Below are 19,484 nucleotides of genomic sequence, written 5' to 3' on the forward strand. Positions count from 1 at the left end.
CGCAGCACGTGCAGGGATCATGGCCTCCCCCCCCCCCAATGGCAGCCGTGCTGCTTTTGAAGCACAGAGGGAGGTGACCCACAGATCTCTCAAAGGCGCCACCCTTTCTGCGGGCCCCTCACCCAGAGGGCAGTTGTGCCAGAGAAGAAACGGAAGCCCGTTTGCCCATTCCTGTTTATTATTTTGCCCGCCTTGCCCTCTCCCTTCTCTGCTCCACACCCCTATCACTTGCGCCGCCGCCCTGCTGCCCGGATCTGCCTCTTCTCCTTGCGCCTACTCCGGGCTGCCTCGGGGGGGTCAGCATTCCCGCTGGGTGGCAGGGCCTGGGGCAGAGGGGCGGGGGTCTGCCGGTGGTTGCTGGCTGAGGATGCCTTGTAGATCAGGTGGAAGATGAAGGCGTTGGAGTACCTGGCGGCGAGAGGCGGCAGAGGGGGTGAATGGGAGAGCAGGGCCCTCTTGGTGGCGGCCACACATTTCTTGGAGCAGGACTTGCACTGCTTTGGGAGAGGATTAGGCAATTTCATGGACTGGAGGAAGCGGCTATCAACCATTATGAGCCACACTGGTCTCTGCCAGAGGTTAACATAGAATTTATCACCCAGTTGGGATGGACTCTGAAGATCACCCAGTCCAGCCCCCTGCAGTGCAGGAATAGGCAGCTGTCCCTTGTGGGAATTGAACCGGCAACCCTTGGCATTATCAGCCCTACGCTCAAGAATGAGCTAGCCAGTTTTGTTGGGAACTGTCAGGAAAGCAGAGAGCTGTTGCGCTCAAATCCCGCTTGTGGGCTTCTTCCCTTTGGGGCGCCTTCTTGGCCACTATGGGGACAGAATGCTGGGCAGGGCAGGTCCCCTGGGCCTGAGGCCAGTGGCGTAGCGTGGGGGGTGCAGGGGGGGCGGTCACACTGGGCGCAACATATGGGGGTTAGGGTTAGGGGGCGCAAATTACTTGCCTTGCCCCGGGTCCTGACAACCCACGCTACGCCACTGCCTGAGGCAACAGTCCTCCTGGAACCTCCAGGCACAGAGACAGTCTATCTGGATTCCTCAGTTCCTGAGGGTATTTGGCCACTGCAAGGACAGGCTGGCCTGGCCCAGGTGGGCCCCCTTGGGCCTGATCCTGACCTTCTTCCTCCCCCTTGAAATCTGTGTGGCTTGAGCCAGCATGATTACTTGTTAATACTAATATGAATTAGCACTAAGCATAAAAAAGCTTCAGAGGCTTCCTTATCGGGAACTGCGTGTCTTTCTTGGGTTACAGCTCAGTCAGAAACCAGGGTCAGGGGCTTGGGGCCCACGTTGGGAAAAGATTCCTACATTGCAGGGGGCTGGACTAGATGACCCTCCCGGCCCCTTCCAACTCTACGGTTCCAGGATTCTGTGAGTCTAGGAATCCCTGCTGTTCATTTCAAAAGGTGCTGTTGGACCGGGGATTTCTAGTCTGCTACCCTAGAGGGTCCGGGGAACTTTCGATGAATGGATGGATGTCGGCAAAGGGTGCAAATTTAGGGGAGTTGCAGAACCAGAGAGTGCAGTTCCTGGAAAGGAGGAGAGAGAACCATAGTTGGAAGGGTCCCCCAAGGGTCATCTAGCCCAACCCCCAGCATTGCTGGAGGTGGGGGGGGGTGCCATAAAGATGGAGGCAGAAAGACAAAGGTGGTTGGGAAGCTTTTCCCATGATGGAGAAAAACTGACCAGGCCAGGAGTCAGCGGGACATTGGTCAGAGGTTAAGAGGTTGCCCCTTTTCATCGCTTTATGGACTGGGGTCAGGGGCATCCAAAATTACTTTCTGGGGCAGAGGGGGGGAGGTCAGAAGTGACGGGCTTTGCCAGAACTGCAGCTGGGATACCCACCAGGGCATGGCGTTGTCGATTCCGGCCTGGCGGAAAGGCGAGCGGAAAGGGTTGATCTGGGCAGGGCTGGCGCTGCCCCCCGTCGCCATGGAGACAGCGGCCTCATCCATGGCACAACTGTACTCGCTGCATTCAGTGAAGTAGGCCGGCACCCGAAGGGACTGCAAGGTGGAAGAAGAAGAAGAGTTTGGATTTGATATCCCGCTTTATCACTACCCGAAGGAGTCTCAAAGCGGCTGACATTCTCCTTTCCCTTCCTCCCCCACAACAAACCCTCTGTGAGGTGAGTGGGGCTGAGAGACTTCAGAGAAGTGTGACTGGCCCAAGGTCACCCAGCAGCTGCAGGTGGAGGAGCAGAGACGCGAACCCGGCTCACCAGATTACGAGTCTATCGCTCTTCACCACTACACAACCACTGGAGAGAGGGAGGAAGAGAGAAGTGAGGGGACGGGGACCCAGCAGCTCCATCGCTCCAGAGGGGGGTCTCCCTTGCCTATATAATGGCCTGTACTTGGTGCATTTATGTACTTGCTGCATTTACAGCCTGGCTCTCCCTCCGAGGGGCTGAGGGTGGCATGGTTCTCCTGCCCTGTGAGGTCGGCTAGGCTAACAGGTGGCGCCTCGAGGTCACACCCAGGGAGCTTCATGGGGGGATTTGAACGCTGGTTTCCGCCTGCAGTCTAACCAGTACACCCTGCTGCCTCTGCCATGGCTTCTGCTGCCCCAGGAGCTATTTTGTACAGAGCTGTTATGTCCCAGAAACCATGAATGTTCTATTCTGAGACCAGGAGCTCTCAGACTTCAGTTTTGAAAAGGAATAGGGTGTTTTTGTATGTGTGTCTTCCGTTTCCCAAATAACTCTGCTAATAATCAGCCAGAGCTGACCATTTACTACTCTTTTCTCTGAATCTTCTAAATTCAGCTGTATTCCTAATTTGGAATTCTGCAAGATTTTCAATGCCTACATTTCTAGAATCAAAATTCAGCCTGGAAGACAAATGCCTGTGAATTGCCGCCAACCCCGGGGCAGTTATTTCACCAGCTCTGAGGCGGTTACTTGGTGTCAGTTGGTCACAGCATCATAGCAAAGGCCTGATGACATCACAACTGGAGAATTGGGCTCGGGAGACAGGAGACGCTGTCACTTCAGAAGCAGAGCAAAGGCATGTCTGACGTCACAACGCTGTACGCTGAGCCAAAGTACTGTATCCAGCAGCCGTGATGTCAAGAGATGATGTCACAGCGATGTCATTCCACAGGATGGAGGGAGGAGTTTTGAGGGGGAGACCCCTTTTCTAAGTACTGCGTGATGAGTGGGCTTGGCTTACCTGAAGTCGCGGCAGAGAACTCCGCCAAGTCTCCTTGAGGGCAAATCCAGAGTTGAACCCTGGACAAAAGGGGTGTGTTAACATGGGGAACTCTCCGCATCAGATAGAGACAGCCTCCTCACCCCATTCTTCAGCTGGATTCTTTCTCCCCCCCCCCCCCGCCATTGCTTCATTCTCTGGCCCAGCGGCCCAGCCCATCCCTGCACCCCCTTCCCACTTTCCCGTCCTCTCCTGGCCCCTTCCCCCTTTACTCTCACCAATGACCAAGTCCGGCTTGGGCGCCTGCAGGAGGTGGTAGGGGCGGGCGCTGAACCCAAACTGCAGTTCACGCCGCCCCCCTTTGCATCTGGGGGCCAGGCCAGGCCGGACAGAGACGCCTTGCTCCTCCTGGAAGGGGGGAAGAGAAGGAGGGGATTCACAAAGTGCTTCTGTCAGATTGAGGGAGCCCCTAATTCAGTGCAGAGTTAGCCATGGGAACCACAGGAGGCAGCGGTGGCCACCAACTGGGATGGTTTTCATTAGGAAAAGGGATGCTAACAACAACCAGGAGGAGAAGTTTCCTGCCCTCTCTGGTGACATGGGAATCTGTGGACACCCAATGAAGCTGCATGTTGGAAGATTTAGAGAAGATTAAAGAAAGACCTTATCTATTGGAGCTTTTGATACGGGATGGCAAATATGACACCTAGCTACTTTAAATGAATTCAAATCTCCAGGACCTGAAGAGCTGCATTTAAGGGTAATAAAGGAGCTCAAGGGTGTAATTTCAGAGCCTTTGTCTATGATCTTTGAGAATTCTTGGAGAACAGGTGAGGTTCCTACAGACTGGAGGTGGGCAAATGTTGCCCCCATCTTCTAAAGGGGGGGATAAGTCCCAGGTAACTACCAACCAGTGAACTTGACATAGAACAGATAATTCAACAGTGTGTGAACACTTAGGAAACAATGCTGTGATTACTAAGGCCCAGCATGGGTTTCTCAAAAACAAGTCAGGCCTGTGAGAAGCGAAGTTACAGGGAACCAGGCAGAGGGCCTTCTCGGTAGTGGCGCCTGCCCACCAGATGTCAAAGGAAAAAACAACTACCAGACTTTTAGAAGACGTCTGAAGGCAGCCCTGTTTAGGGAAGCTTTTAATATCTGAAAGACTATTGTATTTTAATATTTTGTTGGAAGCTGCCCAGAGTGGCTGGGGAAACCCAGCCAGATGGGCAGGGTATAAATAATAATAATAAATTATTTTTATTTTATTTATTTGTTTGTTTGTTTGTTTTTAATGGAGTTACAAGCCTGTTTGATCAGGGGAATACTGTGGGGATGTTCCATGACAGATCCTCACATAAAATAAACTACTACACCTACGATTTGGATTAAAATTGCTGTAATGGATTATCTCACATGTCCAAAGTCCCTGGTGTGAATAAAAAATTCCTCTGCCTTACCGTTTTTGATTTGTGCGACTCAAATATGGACTACTAGACCTAAAAAATTTAAGCAATGTGGTCTAAAGTTACTTTGGGAGGGGATCAGGGTCCCTGAAGCTGAAGCCTCATTGGTTGCATAGTAGATCTGCCCCTGGCTGTTCCTCCCTCCCTCCCTCCCTCTCCCTGAGGCAGACTCACATCCCTCTGAAGAAGAAACTGCTGGCCGTCCAACTGGGGGGGCAGGGCGTCCCCCACAAACAGAAGCTCCAGAGAGACATGGGGCAGCAGCACTGACAACTCCTGCAGGGGGGAAGGGGGGTCAGAAGTGAAAAAATGAATGGATGTTAGCAACTTTCCTGTAATTCCTGTTACATATAATTGGTTTAATTCACACTGAAATGGGAATGTCTGTGTATTGAGGAAATAGGAATGTCTGTGGATCTTCCATGAAGCTTTAGAAAAGCAGGAAGAGCTCTCTGAGCTTTTTGCTGGCTGATTGTTCTTTACTCTAAACCAGTGATGGCCAAACTTGCAGAAAGTCTATGAGAGGCTTCCAATATTTAGTAAATGTTGGCAATGATTTTTCTCAGATTAAACTTGCCAATTTTGCCCTCTCGGCTAAGTTAATAACCGTTCCTCCAGTCTTGGCAACGGTGAGTCTTTCCACCTTTGTGCATATTAAAAGTCTTGATGCCGTAATCATATATTAGAACAAAGATGCATGATGTTTTTTTTCCAATTGTGTATCCGTAAGTTTCAATAAGAAATAGATAGAAAGGAATTCCTGCCCAGAGAACCCTTGGTCTTCAAAACCAGTGGTACCCGTTTGCCCAGCTCTCCCTCGACACCCCCTCCCTCACACCCAGTTGCACCTCTGCCCCACTGGGGAGACCCTCCACGTACCCAGAAGACCATCAGAACCCCAAATTCTTTGCCTGCCTCCACCACGTGGATCTTGAGAGACTGCTTGTTCAGGATGTTCAGCTCAGGAACTGGAGGGAGAAGAAAAGGCGGGGAGAGACCAGGAGTCATAAAGGACCTTTGGAAAGTGTTTCTTGACTCGAAGAACATCAGGAGAACCTGCTCCATAAGGCCTGTGGCCCATCACCCTCCTCTCACAGGGACCAAACGCCCCTGAGAAATAGAGGACTCTCAACAGGGCCCATTATGGGAAGACCAGGAGCAGGATCTGAACTCGAGAGCAGCTCCCCCTTACAACTGGGATTCAGAAGCATCGCTGCCTCTGACCTTGTAGGCAGGCCAGAGCCATCCTGGCTAGGAGCCACCGACAACCCTCTCTTCCTCCATGAATTTGCCCCGCCCTCTTTTACAGCCATCCCTGCCTCCTGTGGGAGGGAGTTCCACAGGTTAACTCTGAGCTGCACAAAGAAGGTTAGGCTGAGAGAGGCAGTGGCTGGCCCCCAGGTTCACCCAGTGAAATTCATGGCCAGGTGGGGATTTTGACCACGAGGATAAGTATTACGAAAGAAACGATGGTTTGCTGTCCAAAATTAATGCTACTGAACATTTTTGATGATGTCGATGTTGGTATAAAGTCAAAAGAATTGGCCTTATCTACAGTCTTGGCAGAACAAATAGCAATTGCAAGTCAATGGGGAACAGCGTGCGAATCTTACAGCTTAGTCGCCGGAACAGAGGTACCATGGAGAGAATCAAACGTACCGTATTTTTTGCACCATAACACTCGCTTTTTTTCTCCCAGAAAGAAAGGGGAAATGTCTGTGCGTGTTATGGAGGGAATGCCTACAGGTGGCGGGGGGGATCTGCTGCAGTCGTGAGCAGAGGATCCATGGTTCCCCTTCCTTCCCTCCTCCGTGGCTCGCTTTGAAACAGTAAAGCGGGAGAAGAGCCGCTGAGTGGGGAGGAGAGAGGGACAGAGAGCCTGCTTCTTTAAAGGAGCAAAGCGGGAGAGGAGAGGAGCCGCTTACACAAGTGTAAGCAGCTCCTGTCCGGTTGATTCCTTTAAAGCAAGCAGGCTCTCTGTCCCTCTCTCCTCCCCACTCAGCTCGCTACATAGCAGCAAAGTTTTTCAGCTCGCTAAGCCGGGGATGAGCGGGGAGGAGGAAGAAAAGCAGAGCCGGCTTCAGGGACGCGGACTTGTAAAAAATATTGGGGGGGCCCGGGAAAGCTCATGAATAATAAATAAGCTCATGAATATTCAAATAAAGTGGCTCCGGCCCTAAATAGGGCAAGCCACGCCCCCCCGCCAGCCGATTGGCTGGCTGGGAGGTGTGGCCAGTCGGGATTCCCCTGTTCTCGCGGGATTTCCGGCAGTGCCTTGGCAGTCGAAGCAGCGAGGCAGAAGCCCCCGCCATTAGGGCGCGCGGCTGGCTGGCTGGCTGGCTGGCGAAGGAGGAGGCGGGGGACGGCGGCGGCGCTCTGTTGGAAGGGCGCCCGAGATTATTGGGGGGGCTGAGCCCCCCAAAAAATTTTTTTGAAGGGGCTCCAGCCCCCTCAAGCCCCATGGAGTCGGCGCCTATGGCCGGCTTGCTTTAAAGGAGCAAAGTGGGAGAGGAGAGGAGCCTTCTCCCCTTATACCCCTCTTCTTCATTATTAGCAGCATCCTTCTCCACCCACCCCACGCGTGCTCCTGGTCCCTTGAGTGCTTTTCCTCCCCCCCCCCCACTTAAAATGTGGTTACAAAGCACAGATCCACATGGATCCTCAGGATTTTTGCACTGGGTCACCCCAAATTCACCATCAGATCACATAGCATGTCCATGGCTACATCTTGCACCAAAAAAATCACGCACCCACTGTTGCCTGGGGCCGCAGTGGTGCAAAAACATGGTTACAAAGCACGGATCCACATGGATCCTCAGGATTTTTCCAGTGGGCTACTCCAAACTCACTGTCAGATCACATGTCTGTGGCCACAGCATGAACCACAAAAATCATACATCCACTGTTTCGTTTAGAATATTTTTTTTCTTGTTTTCCTCCTCTAAAAACTATGTGCGTGTTATGGTCGGGTGCATGTTATAGAGCGAAAAATACAGTAATTTGGGATATCGATGAGGAGTAGAACCGGCAGACCCCTTTTGTATGACCTGGAATTCCCTTTACAGCATATATGACAGAACTGCCCTTTTCAAGACAAGCCTGGAAGACCTGGAAACAGACCTGATAACGCTGATAATTCTCTTTACTTGTTCCTTTGACTCCTGTGCAGACGCGCTTATTCCATGCGCCCATTTTACAGCTTTACTTTTCGTCTTTTAATTCCTGCCTCTTCTTAGGCCCATTCTCTCTCTGTTTCATGTATGTTACAAACCCTGCAGGGGGCTGGGGGCCTCCCCCCCCCCCGATACTCACAGTGCTGAGGGGCCAGCTGGGTGATGATGTAGTAGGCAGTGAGGGGGTAGCTGAGGAGGACGGCCAGAGGGGCTCCGAGGGGCAGCCCCCGCCACTGGTAATACTCCTTCCAGGACCCTGTGGGGAGGGGAGGCAGCAGCGAGTCAGAGAAGTGGGCCCGTCCCCTTTCCCCGGGTAGTAGGATGGCTATTAATCAGATTTAGCCATTGCTTCTTTGTCAGGGCGATTCAAAGCAAGTTGCATTATTTTAAGCAAAAAACAGGCACATTTGGATGTTAAGAGTGGCATATAAATCTAAAAGACAATCTTCTTCTTTTAGAAAACCTAGCTTCAATCATTTCACCCAGGCAAAAAGGCCATTGGTGATTAAAAGCTGAATGCCTGATTTAAAAGGATTCCCCCCCCCCACACACACACCCCAGTGCCTATAGATGTGTAATTATGGCATCTGGCAAGCCTCCCCGGAGAAAGCTTGCCGCAAGTGGGGAGCCACCATCGAAAAGGCCTTGTTGTAAATCAGTTGCAAGATGCAAGCTCTGACTCCCCCCCCCCCCAGCCCCCTGTCTCACCAAAGAATGTCCGGGGCATGGGAGGCTCTGGGGGGGCTGGCGGAAGAGCCGTCCCTCCTTCCGGCCGTAGCGCCTCAAAGGGGTTCCCTAGGGGGGTGAGAAAAAGGCTGGTCAGGGAGGGGAATGTCAAGGTTGTAGGGCAATGGAGCTGCCCCAGCCTTAGGCAGAGGGAGCCGGGAGATGGCAGAGAAGAGATGGGGGCAGTAGTGGCACCCCCCAATCATTTGCCTCTGTTCGAGAGAACTGTGGGTGCCATACAGCTGGTTGTGCACCCCACAAGCATGTGGAAACCCCTCAGCCCCACTCCAGGGGGACAGGAGCTGCTGCCCCATTGCCCCGCAGAAGGGAGTTTCGACTGCCAGTCCAGGCAGCTTCTGTGCAAGGAACTGGGAGGAGGAGGAGGGGGACAAGGAGAGGCGCCATCTTCTCCTCTGCCCCAGACGGCCCAGACATCTTGGACTGATCCTGAAGAGCCATTGGCCCACCTAGTTCAGCCTCCAGTTCTTGCAGTGGATAAATACCCCCTATGAATCTAGGAACACAGATAGACTGCTTCTGGGCATGGAAGCTCCACGGGGCCAAAAGAAGCACCCTGCTGGATCAGGCCAATGGCCCACCTAGTGCAATGGGGAAACCACAAGCAGGATCCAAGCACAAGAGACGCTCCCCCTCCCTGCGGTTTCCAGCAGCAGGCATCTGGAAGCAAGACTGCCTCCGGTGGGAGGGAGTCCCACAGTTTCCCTCGCAAGGATTTCACCCAGCTGCTTCGATGCCCCCCAGTCCTGCTGTGAAGGAGGTGGGGCAGAGGCTCCGGGCCCCCCTTCTGTCCACACCCCCTGGACTCCGTGGGTCTGCACCACACACACACACACACCCAACAGGCCCGCTGCCCCCTCACCGCTTTGCAGGAAGGGCACGGGCTTCTCGGGACCCCCCTGGAGCCCCACGCCGTAGTCGGGCGCTCTGACCAGCATGCTCTCTCCAGCCCAGTAGCCGCGGGTCAGACCCCTGGCAGAGAGGAAGCCCTCTTTGTTGAAGTTCTCGCTGGTCACCTCTGCAAGGGAAACAAGCGGGGAAGATGAGGTGGGGGGCTCAGCCTCTCAGGACCCCAGACTCTGCCTCCCCCCAGCGCCCGACCCCCTGACCCCAGGCTGTGCCATGAAGGGGCCGCTCGCCCCAGCTGCCCACCTGCTGTGAAGGTGAAAGGAAGGTTGGCTAGCTCCCGGGCGCGACTCATGTACCCAGCCATGCGCTGGCACCAGAACTGGTGCCCGATGTCCTCGGGGCTGTGGTTCCAGTCCAGTTTGCGGCAGCGCTCGGAGCAATACAGGACGGCCTTGCAGTGCTGGCTGTGGGGACAGAGAGGGGCTGCTCAGGCCGGGAAGGGGCTGGGGGAGCAGAGAGAGAGAGTCGGAAGGGACGCCCCAGGGTCATGCAGACCAACCCCCGGAGGAGGATATATTGTCTGATTATAGCCTTTCCAACTTGTGTTAACAAGTTCCACAATTTAGCAGAGTAACATTCCCCCTTTTAAACTCACAGTGGATGCGTTTGCTCAGGCTCGCTAAAGCCTCTAGAATAACTGCTCTGGTATTTTCCCCTTATTCCCTCATAAAAGATAAGACATGGCACAGTCTTCTATAAAAGTATAAAAAGGTTTACTCACACACCATTCTGTTCACAATCGGATCCCAGGAGGCAGACTTAGCTTAGAAAAGTAACACATACCTAGAAATAATCTCATAAGAAGACAGTCCCTTTGTCCTCTCTTGGATACAAGCCAAGAGGGCATCTTAGGCTAAGCTTCTTCAATGCATGTAGTCAAAGAGAGAGAGATGGCTGCCCTGCCCTCTGCTTTTGTCGTTACCTGCACAGGTGAGGCCACACCCACCTCTAGTCACATGCAGAGGAAATCTGTCCCAGCCCAGAAGGAAACAGGAAGTTTACCTGCTGGCTGGACAGACGCTCCTCCCCATGTGTAAGCATGTTCACTCTAGGAATGTTGTACTTGACTGCTCTTGTGTTTCACATCCCACACCCCGGCCATGCTGGAATTCCAGCAAAGGGCAACTCGGTACCAACTTCTGCCATGCACCCGCTGGGCTCCCTCTGCTTTGCAAAGGTGTGGCAGAGCAAGGGTTGGGGTTTTGCACAAGCGTCTTTGGTGTGTGGCGACGGGCGTGCCTGGATGGAGAGCGGGGGTGGGCAGGGAACCTTCTCTGGGGTGCTGCTCACCACGCCGTGACTTGTCCCTCGAAGCTGTACCTCTTGCAGACGTGGCAGGCCCGCACACGGGTGGTGGGGAACGTGAAGGCCGGCTTGGGGCCCCAGCCGCGCATCGGGCCCTTGCTCATCTTCACCCCCAGCCTCGAGAGCAGCGGCTCCAGGGACCTAGACAGGAGGACACCGGCTGGATCAGGCCCAAGGGGGACCAGCGCCCAGTGGCCAAATGCCCCATGGGACCCAGGGCCTGGAGGTTCCACAAGAGCACCTCTTCTCCCAGATGCCCCCATTGGAAGCCTGGGGGCAGGAGGACCTGTGGGCAACAGCAGCAGAACCAGCTGCCCTCCCCCAGCTATGGGTCACCCCCTTCCCTCTCCGGGGTGGATCTGGCTAACTCTAGCTGGCCCAGGTGCCTCAAGGAGGTTCCAAGGCAGGGCGAAGCGCAGGTAGCCCCATGTTGGCAGGCTATTTGGGCCTTGGAGGTACACTGCCCCTGAACATGGGGTCTCTGTTGTCAGCTCCTCTCTTGCTGCTTCTTTTAAAAAGGGTGGGGGCAAATGTACTGCACAACCTCTTTTAAAATGTGCTTTTTCTCCTCTTTGTGCCCCCCCCCCGCCCTGCCACCAAAGGAGGAGCCCCTGGGAAGCTGCGTCATGCGCTGCAACCAAGTGGCGCAGCCTCTCACTTGTGCAAGGCCGCGTCTCCCACGGTGAGCAGCTTGGGCCTGCGGGGCTCCCCTGCGCCCAGAGGGCAGATCATGCTGTGGCACAGGAGGGCGACGGCGCGGGGCTCCAGCGGCTGCTCGGCCCCCATGGCCCCTGCCCAGGACCCCCCCAGCTGGAAGTCAAAGCCCAGGATGCTGCCGTGCTCGTCCGTCACCAGCAGGAGGTGGTCTATGCGCCAGAGCGGCTGGCCTGCAGGAGAACGAAAGGATTATAATCATTATAATAATCATTATAATTAATACCCCACCCATCTGGCTGAGGTTCCCCAGCCACTCTGGGCAGCTCCCAACAGAATATTAAAAAAAAGAATAAAACATCAAACATTTTTTTAAAAAAATTCCCCAAACAGGGCTACCTTCAGATGTCTTCTAAAAGTCAGGTAGTTCTTTATTTCCTTGACATCTGATGGGAGGGAGTTCCACAGGGTGGGCGCCACCACCGAGAAGGCCCTCTGCCTGGTTCCCTGTAGCCTCACTTCTTGCAGGGAGGGAACTGCCAGAAGGCCCTCGGAGCTGGACCTCTGTGTGAGGAGAGCCATTGGCTGGATCCAGCCAACGACCCGCAGAGTCCAACCTCCTGTCCTCCCAGTAGCCAAATGCCCCTAAGGACCGAGGGTTCGGGATAGACTGTTCCTGGGCCTGGAGGCTCCATGGGAATGTGAGAAGAGCCCTGGATCAGGCCAGTGGCCCGCCTGGTCCAACCTCCTGATCTCCCCGTTGCCTGTAGGAAACAGGCAAGCAGGATCCACCCACGAGAGCAGCCCCCCCCCCTCATGTGGCTTCCGGCCACGGGCATTCAGAAGCGCTGATTCCCCCTCCCTCTGCGGAGGCAAGTGTGGGAATGTTCCGGGTGGCAGGAGAGGATATCTTGCTTGTTAATATCCTTCCTAACTTGTGCTAGCAAGTCCCTTTCCTTAGCAGAGTGAATTCCCCTTTACAGAGCTGCTTGCAGGCTTGCTTAAGCCTCTCATTATCACACAATTCGGTATTGAATTGTATGTTCCTGGTATGGGAAAGGTTGTGGAATGAAAGGATAAAATTTACAGCTTGTAATGCTTTGAAAGAGAATATTATGAAAATGATGTATAAATTGATATATTACACCAGTGAAATTAGCTAAAATGTATAAGACAAATAATAAATGTTGGAAATGTAAAGAAAAAGAAGGAACATTTTATCACATGTGGTAGGAATGTAAGAAAGTAAAGAACTTCTGGGAAATGATATATAATGAGATGGAAAAGATGTTGAAATATACATTCTTTAAAAAACCAGAAACATTTTTACTTGGTATCATAGGCCAAGACATTAATAGACAAGATGTCAAGCTGTTCTTATATGCACCAACAGCGACAAGAGTATTGTTGGCCCAGAAATGGAAACAAGAAGAAATTCCGATGAAGGAAGAATGGCAGGCGAAATTAATGGACTATGCAGAATTGGACAAAATGACAGGAAGGATTCGAAACCTCCGTTAGCTAAAAGCTGCTCCAACGATGGAGGAAGTCGAAGAGAGAGAGAGTGCTGCATGCCCTGTCCTTTTGTGTTACCTGGACAGGTAAGGTCACGCCCACCTCTAGTCACACGCAAAGGAAGGATAGCCCAGCGAGGAGGAAACAGGAAGCTTTGACTGGCTGGACCAAACATCCCCTTGCATGTCCACTCTAGGAAAACAAGGAATGTTGTACTTGACTGCTACTTAGGTATCACATCCCACACAGAGCAGACTACCTGCCCCAAGCCCTGCCGCCTCCAGCGCCCCTCACCTGTCTCAGGTGTGGCCTCCTCGTCATCCTCCTCGCCGGCGCCCACAAAGGTGATGAAGCGCTCCAGGTCCCCCAGGGCCAGCGCCTCCTCGCTGTAGAAACGGCCGGCCACCTGCTGCCCCGGGTCGGCCACGGTGAAGGCCAGCGCCCGGTTGGGCAAGGCGTGCAGCACCCAGAGGGCCGGATCCGGGGGCAGGCGCCGGATGGAGCCCTCCTGGCGCTTGCGGCGCTCGCTGCCTCGCCGGCAGGCCGAGTCCAACAGGAAGCGCCGGTACCAGCTGAAGAGCAGCTCGGCAAAGTCCAGGATCTCGGCCCGGTAGCCAGTGACAAACTCCATGCCTGTGAGGAGAGCAGTGGGGCCAGGCCTCCATCAGCCACGCAGGGAAAACCCCCAAAGCCCCCCCCCCAGGACACCGAGGGAGCCTCTGAGCATGTGCAGAGTGTGTCTCCCTCAACCCCTGACAAATTCCCATGCATCTACCTGCCTTGCAGCAGGTTGGGATGGATGGCCTTTTGGAGTCCCACCCAAATCGACAGTTCTAGGTTTCTATGAAACAGGTGGTTCCTGGGTGTCTGGGGGTTGGACTAGATGACCCACGGACCCCTTCCAACTCTCAATACTATGATTCCTTGGAGATTTCTAAGGAGAGGTTAATTCCTGCAGGGTGTGTCATTTTAGGGGTGAAACTTAATTTTTGCACTTTTCCTTAAAAACGTTTTGGGGTGTGAGGAATTTAAATCTACTATTTTTGTGACTGGACAACATTTAGCTTGGTAGGTTTGATAAAGAAGCAAATAAACTACTCTCAGAAAACCAAAGAAAATTAATTTGAAATTGACTGGTCATATAAGATATGTATAATATATTAATATGAATACATAGTATATAACTGCAAGTATCTGCCAGTCATTTCCCGTGATTTCTACACAGATTTACACACATTTTATTTACCAAGCAAAACTAAAGTATATTATAGTATTCTAACCAAAATATCTTTGGGCTTCCCTCATTTTTGGAATTTGAAAGGTGAAAATCCGACAGGTTGGGCCTGCGAATACTCGAAATAAGATAAAAGTGTAATGAAATTTGGATCCCATTTATACAAAATATAATGGGGGTTTTGTGTGTGCGTATTTGGGTAATAATCATATCTATATATTAGATAACTTTATATGGAATTGTAATTCTTAATTTTTGTATTCATATATTATACCTTCCTTTCTGTGTTCTCACTTGTAATGTTTATTCTATATTGTTTATTTTCAGCGGTTTAAAATTATTATTATTATTATTAAATAAATACATGCAATGAAAGTGCTTCCCCCGCCTCCCTCTGTCCCCCGTTTCCCTCACCCACAAAGGGGGTCGTCTTTGGGGGGAAAGTGGCCTCCATTCAGTGGCCTCCATTCAGGTGAGTCCCAACTGCCACCAACAGTCAGGTGAGTCCTGCCCCCCCCGGTCATAGAGAGGGGCTCCCTAGAGGGCAGCTGTGCCCCCATCAGCCCTGCCCACCCCCTGGCATGGGGTCCTGCCCCCCACCTAGGGCCCACCTAGGCCTCCCCACCTACCTGACCGCTTTGGAGGTCAGTCGTTGGATGGGGGTCCCTCTGTTCCGCTGCGACATCAGAGGAATCTGGAATCCTGGCCAGGCCAACGGACGGAGGGGCGGCCAGAGCCTCCTCCTCTGATGCCCCCTCGGACACCTGGGTCCCATCGCCGCCGTGGGCAGCGGAAAGGGAGCTCCCTGCAGAAGGCCATCGCTGTGGTCCAGACCCTGAAGGTCACGAAAAGATGTCAGGCTGTAAAAAGAGGCAGCGGCGGTGTAGTGGTTAGAGTGCCAGGCCAGGACCCAGGAGAGACCAGGGTTCAAATGCCCCCAGCCAGCCATGAAGGTTGCTGGGTGGGAGCTCAAGGCAGGGTCTGCCTCCTTCTGTCGGCTGTTGTGGGGATTCCATGAGGACTAGGAGCAAGACCAGGGTTTGAATCCCCACTTGGACAAAAGGGCACGGGGTGACTTTGTGGGGCAGGCACTGCCACTCCGCCTAACCGACCTCACAGGGTTGTTGTGGGGCTTCAATGAGGACTGGGATCTGGGAGAGACGGGGATTCGAATCCCCCACCCAGTGGCTGCAAAGCTTGCTGAAGATGACCTGGGGGGGGGGGCGGTCACTGCCTTCTCTTGGCCTGACCTTCCTCACAAGGTGGTTGTTGTGGGGATTCCATGAGGAGGAGGGAGGAGAACCATGTGCCCCACCTTGAGGTTCCTGGAGGGAAAGCTGGGCTGCAAATGCAGAAAATAAATAAATTACATTCCAAGTGGGCCAAATCCCACTTTTTGAACTCTCGGGCCGGGGGGAGCCTACATGCTTCCTCTGCAGACCCCTTTGTCTCCCCTCCCCAAATAATCAGCCATTTTTAGTCACATCCCCCCCCCTCTGGTTAGCCCCTCCTCCAGTCTCTCTTATTTCAGTTGTTTTTTCCCTCTTTCAAAAAGGGGGAGGGAGCAATAAGGATCCAGGGTGGTTTATGAAAACAAAAAAGATGTGACAAAGCTTAGGGAGAAACGCACAAAATAAATCCTAAATAAACCCCATATTGTCGAGCCTTCACTACTAGAGCATGTGGGGCAAGAACCCAACGCGCTGGCATGGAGGGGGCACCTCATTCTGCCTGCCCCCCCAAAGGCCACCCGGGTGCAGAGGGGTCTTCAAAGGGCCTTCAAAGGGGTCTTCAAAGGGCCAAGGGAGGAGTGTCGGTGGTTGCCCACCTTGCTTTGAGCAAAGAAGCAAATCCATTGGAGCAGTCAAGTACAATATTCCTGGTTTCCCTAGAGTGGACACAGGCAGGGAGATGTCACTCCAACCAGTATAACTGTGGGAATGTTCAGGGTGGCAGGAGAGGATATATTGTTTATTAATATCCTTCCTAATTGTGCTAGCAAGTTCCTTTATGTAGCAGAGTTCCATTCCCCCTTCTTGCATGCATAGCAGATAGCTGGTTGCAGGCTCGTGTGAGCCTCTCACTATTATACAGTTCAGTCTGTCTCAGATTGAATTGTATGTTCCTGGTAAGTTCCCTTGAATCCCTCTTAAAAGAATCAAAATGCGACAATCTTATTCAAAGTCAGTAAAAGAAGTTTACTCACATCAGTTCACAGTTGACAGCTGGATTCCTGAAGGCAGACTTAGTTACAAATATGTACATGTGGATCTATCCCATATGGGGGAATAACCCGGTGCAGTCCTAGCTAAAAGCTGGTCAAATGGAGAAGGAAGTCAAAAAGAGGGAGAGTGCTGCGTGACTCGTCCTTTTGTTACCTGGACAGGTGAGGTCACGCCCACCTCTAGTCACATGCAAAGGAAGGATGCTCCAGCCAGGAGGAACAGGAGGTTTTGACTGGCTGGACCAAACATTCCCCCACATGTCTTCTCCTTCTACAAGGAATGTTGTACTTGACTGCCTCTCATGGATCACATCCCACAATAACTTCCTGTTCCACCTGGTCTGGAGCATCCTCCCCCTCCATGTGACCAGATAGGTGGGCATGAAGCTTGCAGACCCAACAAAAGGTCCAGTCACACAGCCATCTTTTTCATCTTCTGTTTTTCTTCTCTTGGACTGCACTGCTGGCTCTCAGCCAGCAGCACATGGGATGAATCCCAACCTCTCTCTGTAACTGCAACTACAAGCCAAAGCCTGCCTTCAGGGATCGTACTGTGAACTGAATGTAAGTAAAATTCTTGTTACTTTTAAGGAAAGACTGCTGTGTCTTTATTCTTTTGAGAGGGATCAAAGGGGACTTACCAGGAATAAATCCAATCTGGGCAAGCCAGACTGGATTGCTTAACGAAAGAGATTCACACAAATCTGCAAACTGGTTTCCTTCTAAGGGGGACGTGTTCTGCTACTTGGCTCACTAGCGAGAGTGAGGAAGGATCAAGATATCAAGATATCCTCTCCTACTATTCACAACATTCTCTTTTTAAAAAAAAAAAAAATTATTAAGTTTCCATTTACCAAATCAAACATATCATACCAATTAATCCAAATGATTACAATACAAATAATAAAATCCAAATATTTTCCAAATTATAAATTTTTGTGGGGGGTACCCATGCTTCAAGATCGGTAGGAGTCCAATCATCTATATTTCTGCTGCTTTGGCCTTTACAATGATATTCTCAGTCCCATCTTCTCATCTCCTTCTCGTTACTCATTTTCCTTTTCGGTCACCTCTGAGTTGTCTCCGCAAGTGGATTGAAAGAAACAGTCTTGTTTCTATTTCTGCGTGGACTTTGTACTGCTCTCTCGTAAATCACTCCATAAATCCAATAGTTCAGGAATTCCGTTCGAGCAGCCATCACCATCTTGTTCCATTCCGATGAAATACAGTCTAAATGTCCGCTCATTAAGTTTTCCCAGACCCGCTGCATTGTAAATTAAAACGGCCTCGGTCCTGTATACCTGAAGGAGCATCTCCACCCCCATCATTCAGCCCGGACACTGAGATCCAGCGCCGAGGGCCTTCTGGTGGTTCCCTCATTGCGAGAAGTGAGGCTACAGGGAACCAGACAGAGGGCCTTCTTGGTAGTGGTGCCCGTCCTGTGGAATGCCCTCCCATCAGATGTCAAAAAGATAAATAATTACCTGACATTCAGAAGACATCTTAAGGCAGCCCTGTTCAGGGAAGTTTTTAATATGTAACGCTGTACTGTTTTTAACACTGATTGGAAGCTGCCCAGAGTGGCTGGGGAAACAGCCAGATGGGCAGGGTATAAATAATAAATTATTATTATTATTATTATTATTATTATTATTATTATTATTATTTAGTCTCTCCAGGAGGGTTATTTATTGCCCTTTCCAATTTACGATCTCATCCTGATAACACCCTCCCTAAGACCATATATCATGCAACAAAGGTCTGCCTGTCCATGTCAGATCACATTTCTAACTGCGTCACAGAGAGAGCCTCTCTTCTTTCCAAATCTTTCACAGAATAAAACCTTTAATTCATATTATTTTTCCCCACACAGTTTATTTTTAGTCCCACTTGCAATTGGTCCTTGTGACGGTTCTTCTAAGGGGGAGGGTTGTTAGGTAAATCATGTTAAAAAAGTAGAAAGTTCTCCCCCCTTTCCGTTCCGTTGCACATACCAACATGTCTGCGATTCTTTGATGTTATCTCTGTTCCTTCCGTCCTTCATCATCTCAGTGGTAAAATTATTAGCAGATAAAACACTCCTGACCTCTCTTGAAGCATGTGCGTTTACTTCTCCCAATTTTTTCCTTCTTTTTAAGCAATGCAACCAGTTTCGCTCATGGAAGTAAGTAGCTTCCGGGAGTTCCAAAGCCTGCCCGAGGGCTATGCGCCCAGTGCCTCCCACCCCCTCCTTCATCCAAACTCGGGGGTGATTTATGGCAACCGCGGGTGAGGACAGCATCTTCCCCCCCTGGGAAGACGAGGGAGACTGATTTACTCCCCATCATCAGCCTCTAACTGCCTCGTGCGAGCTGGAGAGATGGTATTGTCGGCCATCTGCCAAGGCGCCCCTAGCGGCCCCCATTCACAACCAGAGGGAACAGGATCCCACAGAGGGGAGGAAGGAGCCGATATGGTAAAATGTTTAAATGCTGCGATTGAAGCTTAAAAGAAATGAAACGATGTAATCTTTTCTGTTTATAGCAGCTGCAGCTTTTCACCCCTTTCTATGCATTTGAGCGATCTTTTTTCCATTAATATGCAAAGAATGTATTTTTTATAATTTTTAAAAAGGTGAAAATAAGGAGATCTGCCCATGTTGACAGGCCTTCAATGTTGTTAACATCCCCCAAGACCTTCAGGTTCAGCTGATATTTTTCCAGGTTGTGGGGACAGTCTGGATGGCCCCTGGGGGACCCCTTCCTAGCCTGTAATCCTGCGTATGGATGGAATCTGGAAGCTGCTGAACTAGTCTAAGAAAAATGGAAATGACTTAATGGATCTCTTTTGTGGTGGCTGCTGCCTTTCATCCCCTTTGATGGGAAACCCGATCAGATGGGCGGGATACAAATAATAAAATTATTATTATTATTATTATTATTATTATTATTATTATTATTATTATTATTATTTGATGTATCTGATCCATGCAGTGATCCAAGGCTTGGTTATGGGAGTAGAAAGCCCCTCTTGAGGTGCTGATGCTGTGAGCCCCTCCGTAATAGGCTCAGGTTGTATATATGGGCAAATAAACCCATATCACCCAAAGACCCCCGTCTCC

General features: G+C 51.4%; 1 protein-coding gene across 2 annotated transcripts; it reads right to left on the reverse strand.

Moving 5' to 3' along the window:
• Positions 1–160: 160 nt before the first annotated feature.
• ZMYND15 (zinc finger MYND-type containing 15) lies at positions 161–14,880 on the reverse strand. 2 transcript variants are annotated; one of them, XR_014518643.1, is made up of 14 exons: positions 14,790–14,880; positions 13,221–13,559; positions 11,416–11,644; positions 10,743–10,898; positions 9,696–9,856; positions 9,406–9,561; positions 8,508–8,594; positions 7,939–8,055; positions 5,506–5,594; positions 4,801–4,902; positions 3,439–3,568; positions 3,182–3,240; positions 988–2,014; positions 161–858 (listed from the first exon to the last, which is right to left on the reverse strand). XR_014518643.1 is itself a non-coding variant. In XM_083472373.1 (14 exons), the coding sequence occupies exons 2-14, from the start codon at positions 13,555–13,557 to the stop codon at positions 225–227; spliced, it is 1,968 nt and encodes a 655-aa protein (XP_083328499.1). In that variant the 5' UTR covers positions 13,558–13,559; positions 14,790–14,878; the 3' UTR covers positions 161–224. The 2 variants fall into 2 exon arrangements, 1 of the variants encoding a protein (XP_083328499.1); XM_083472373.1 differs by having other exon boundaries at positions 161–408; positions 1,854–2,014; positions 14,790–14,878.
• Between the last annotated feature and the right edge of the window lie 4,604 nt (positions 14,881–19,484).

The sequence above is a fragment of the Podarcis liolepis genome (assembly GCF_965112155.1).
Source record: "Podarcis liolepis genome assembly, chromosome: 13".
Classification (NCBI taxonomy): Eukaryota; Metazoa; Chordata; class Lepidosauria; order Squamata; family Lacertidae; genus Podarcis; species Podarcis liolepis.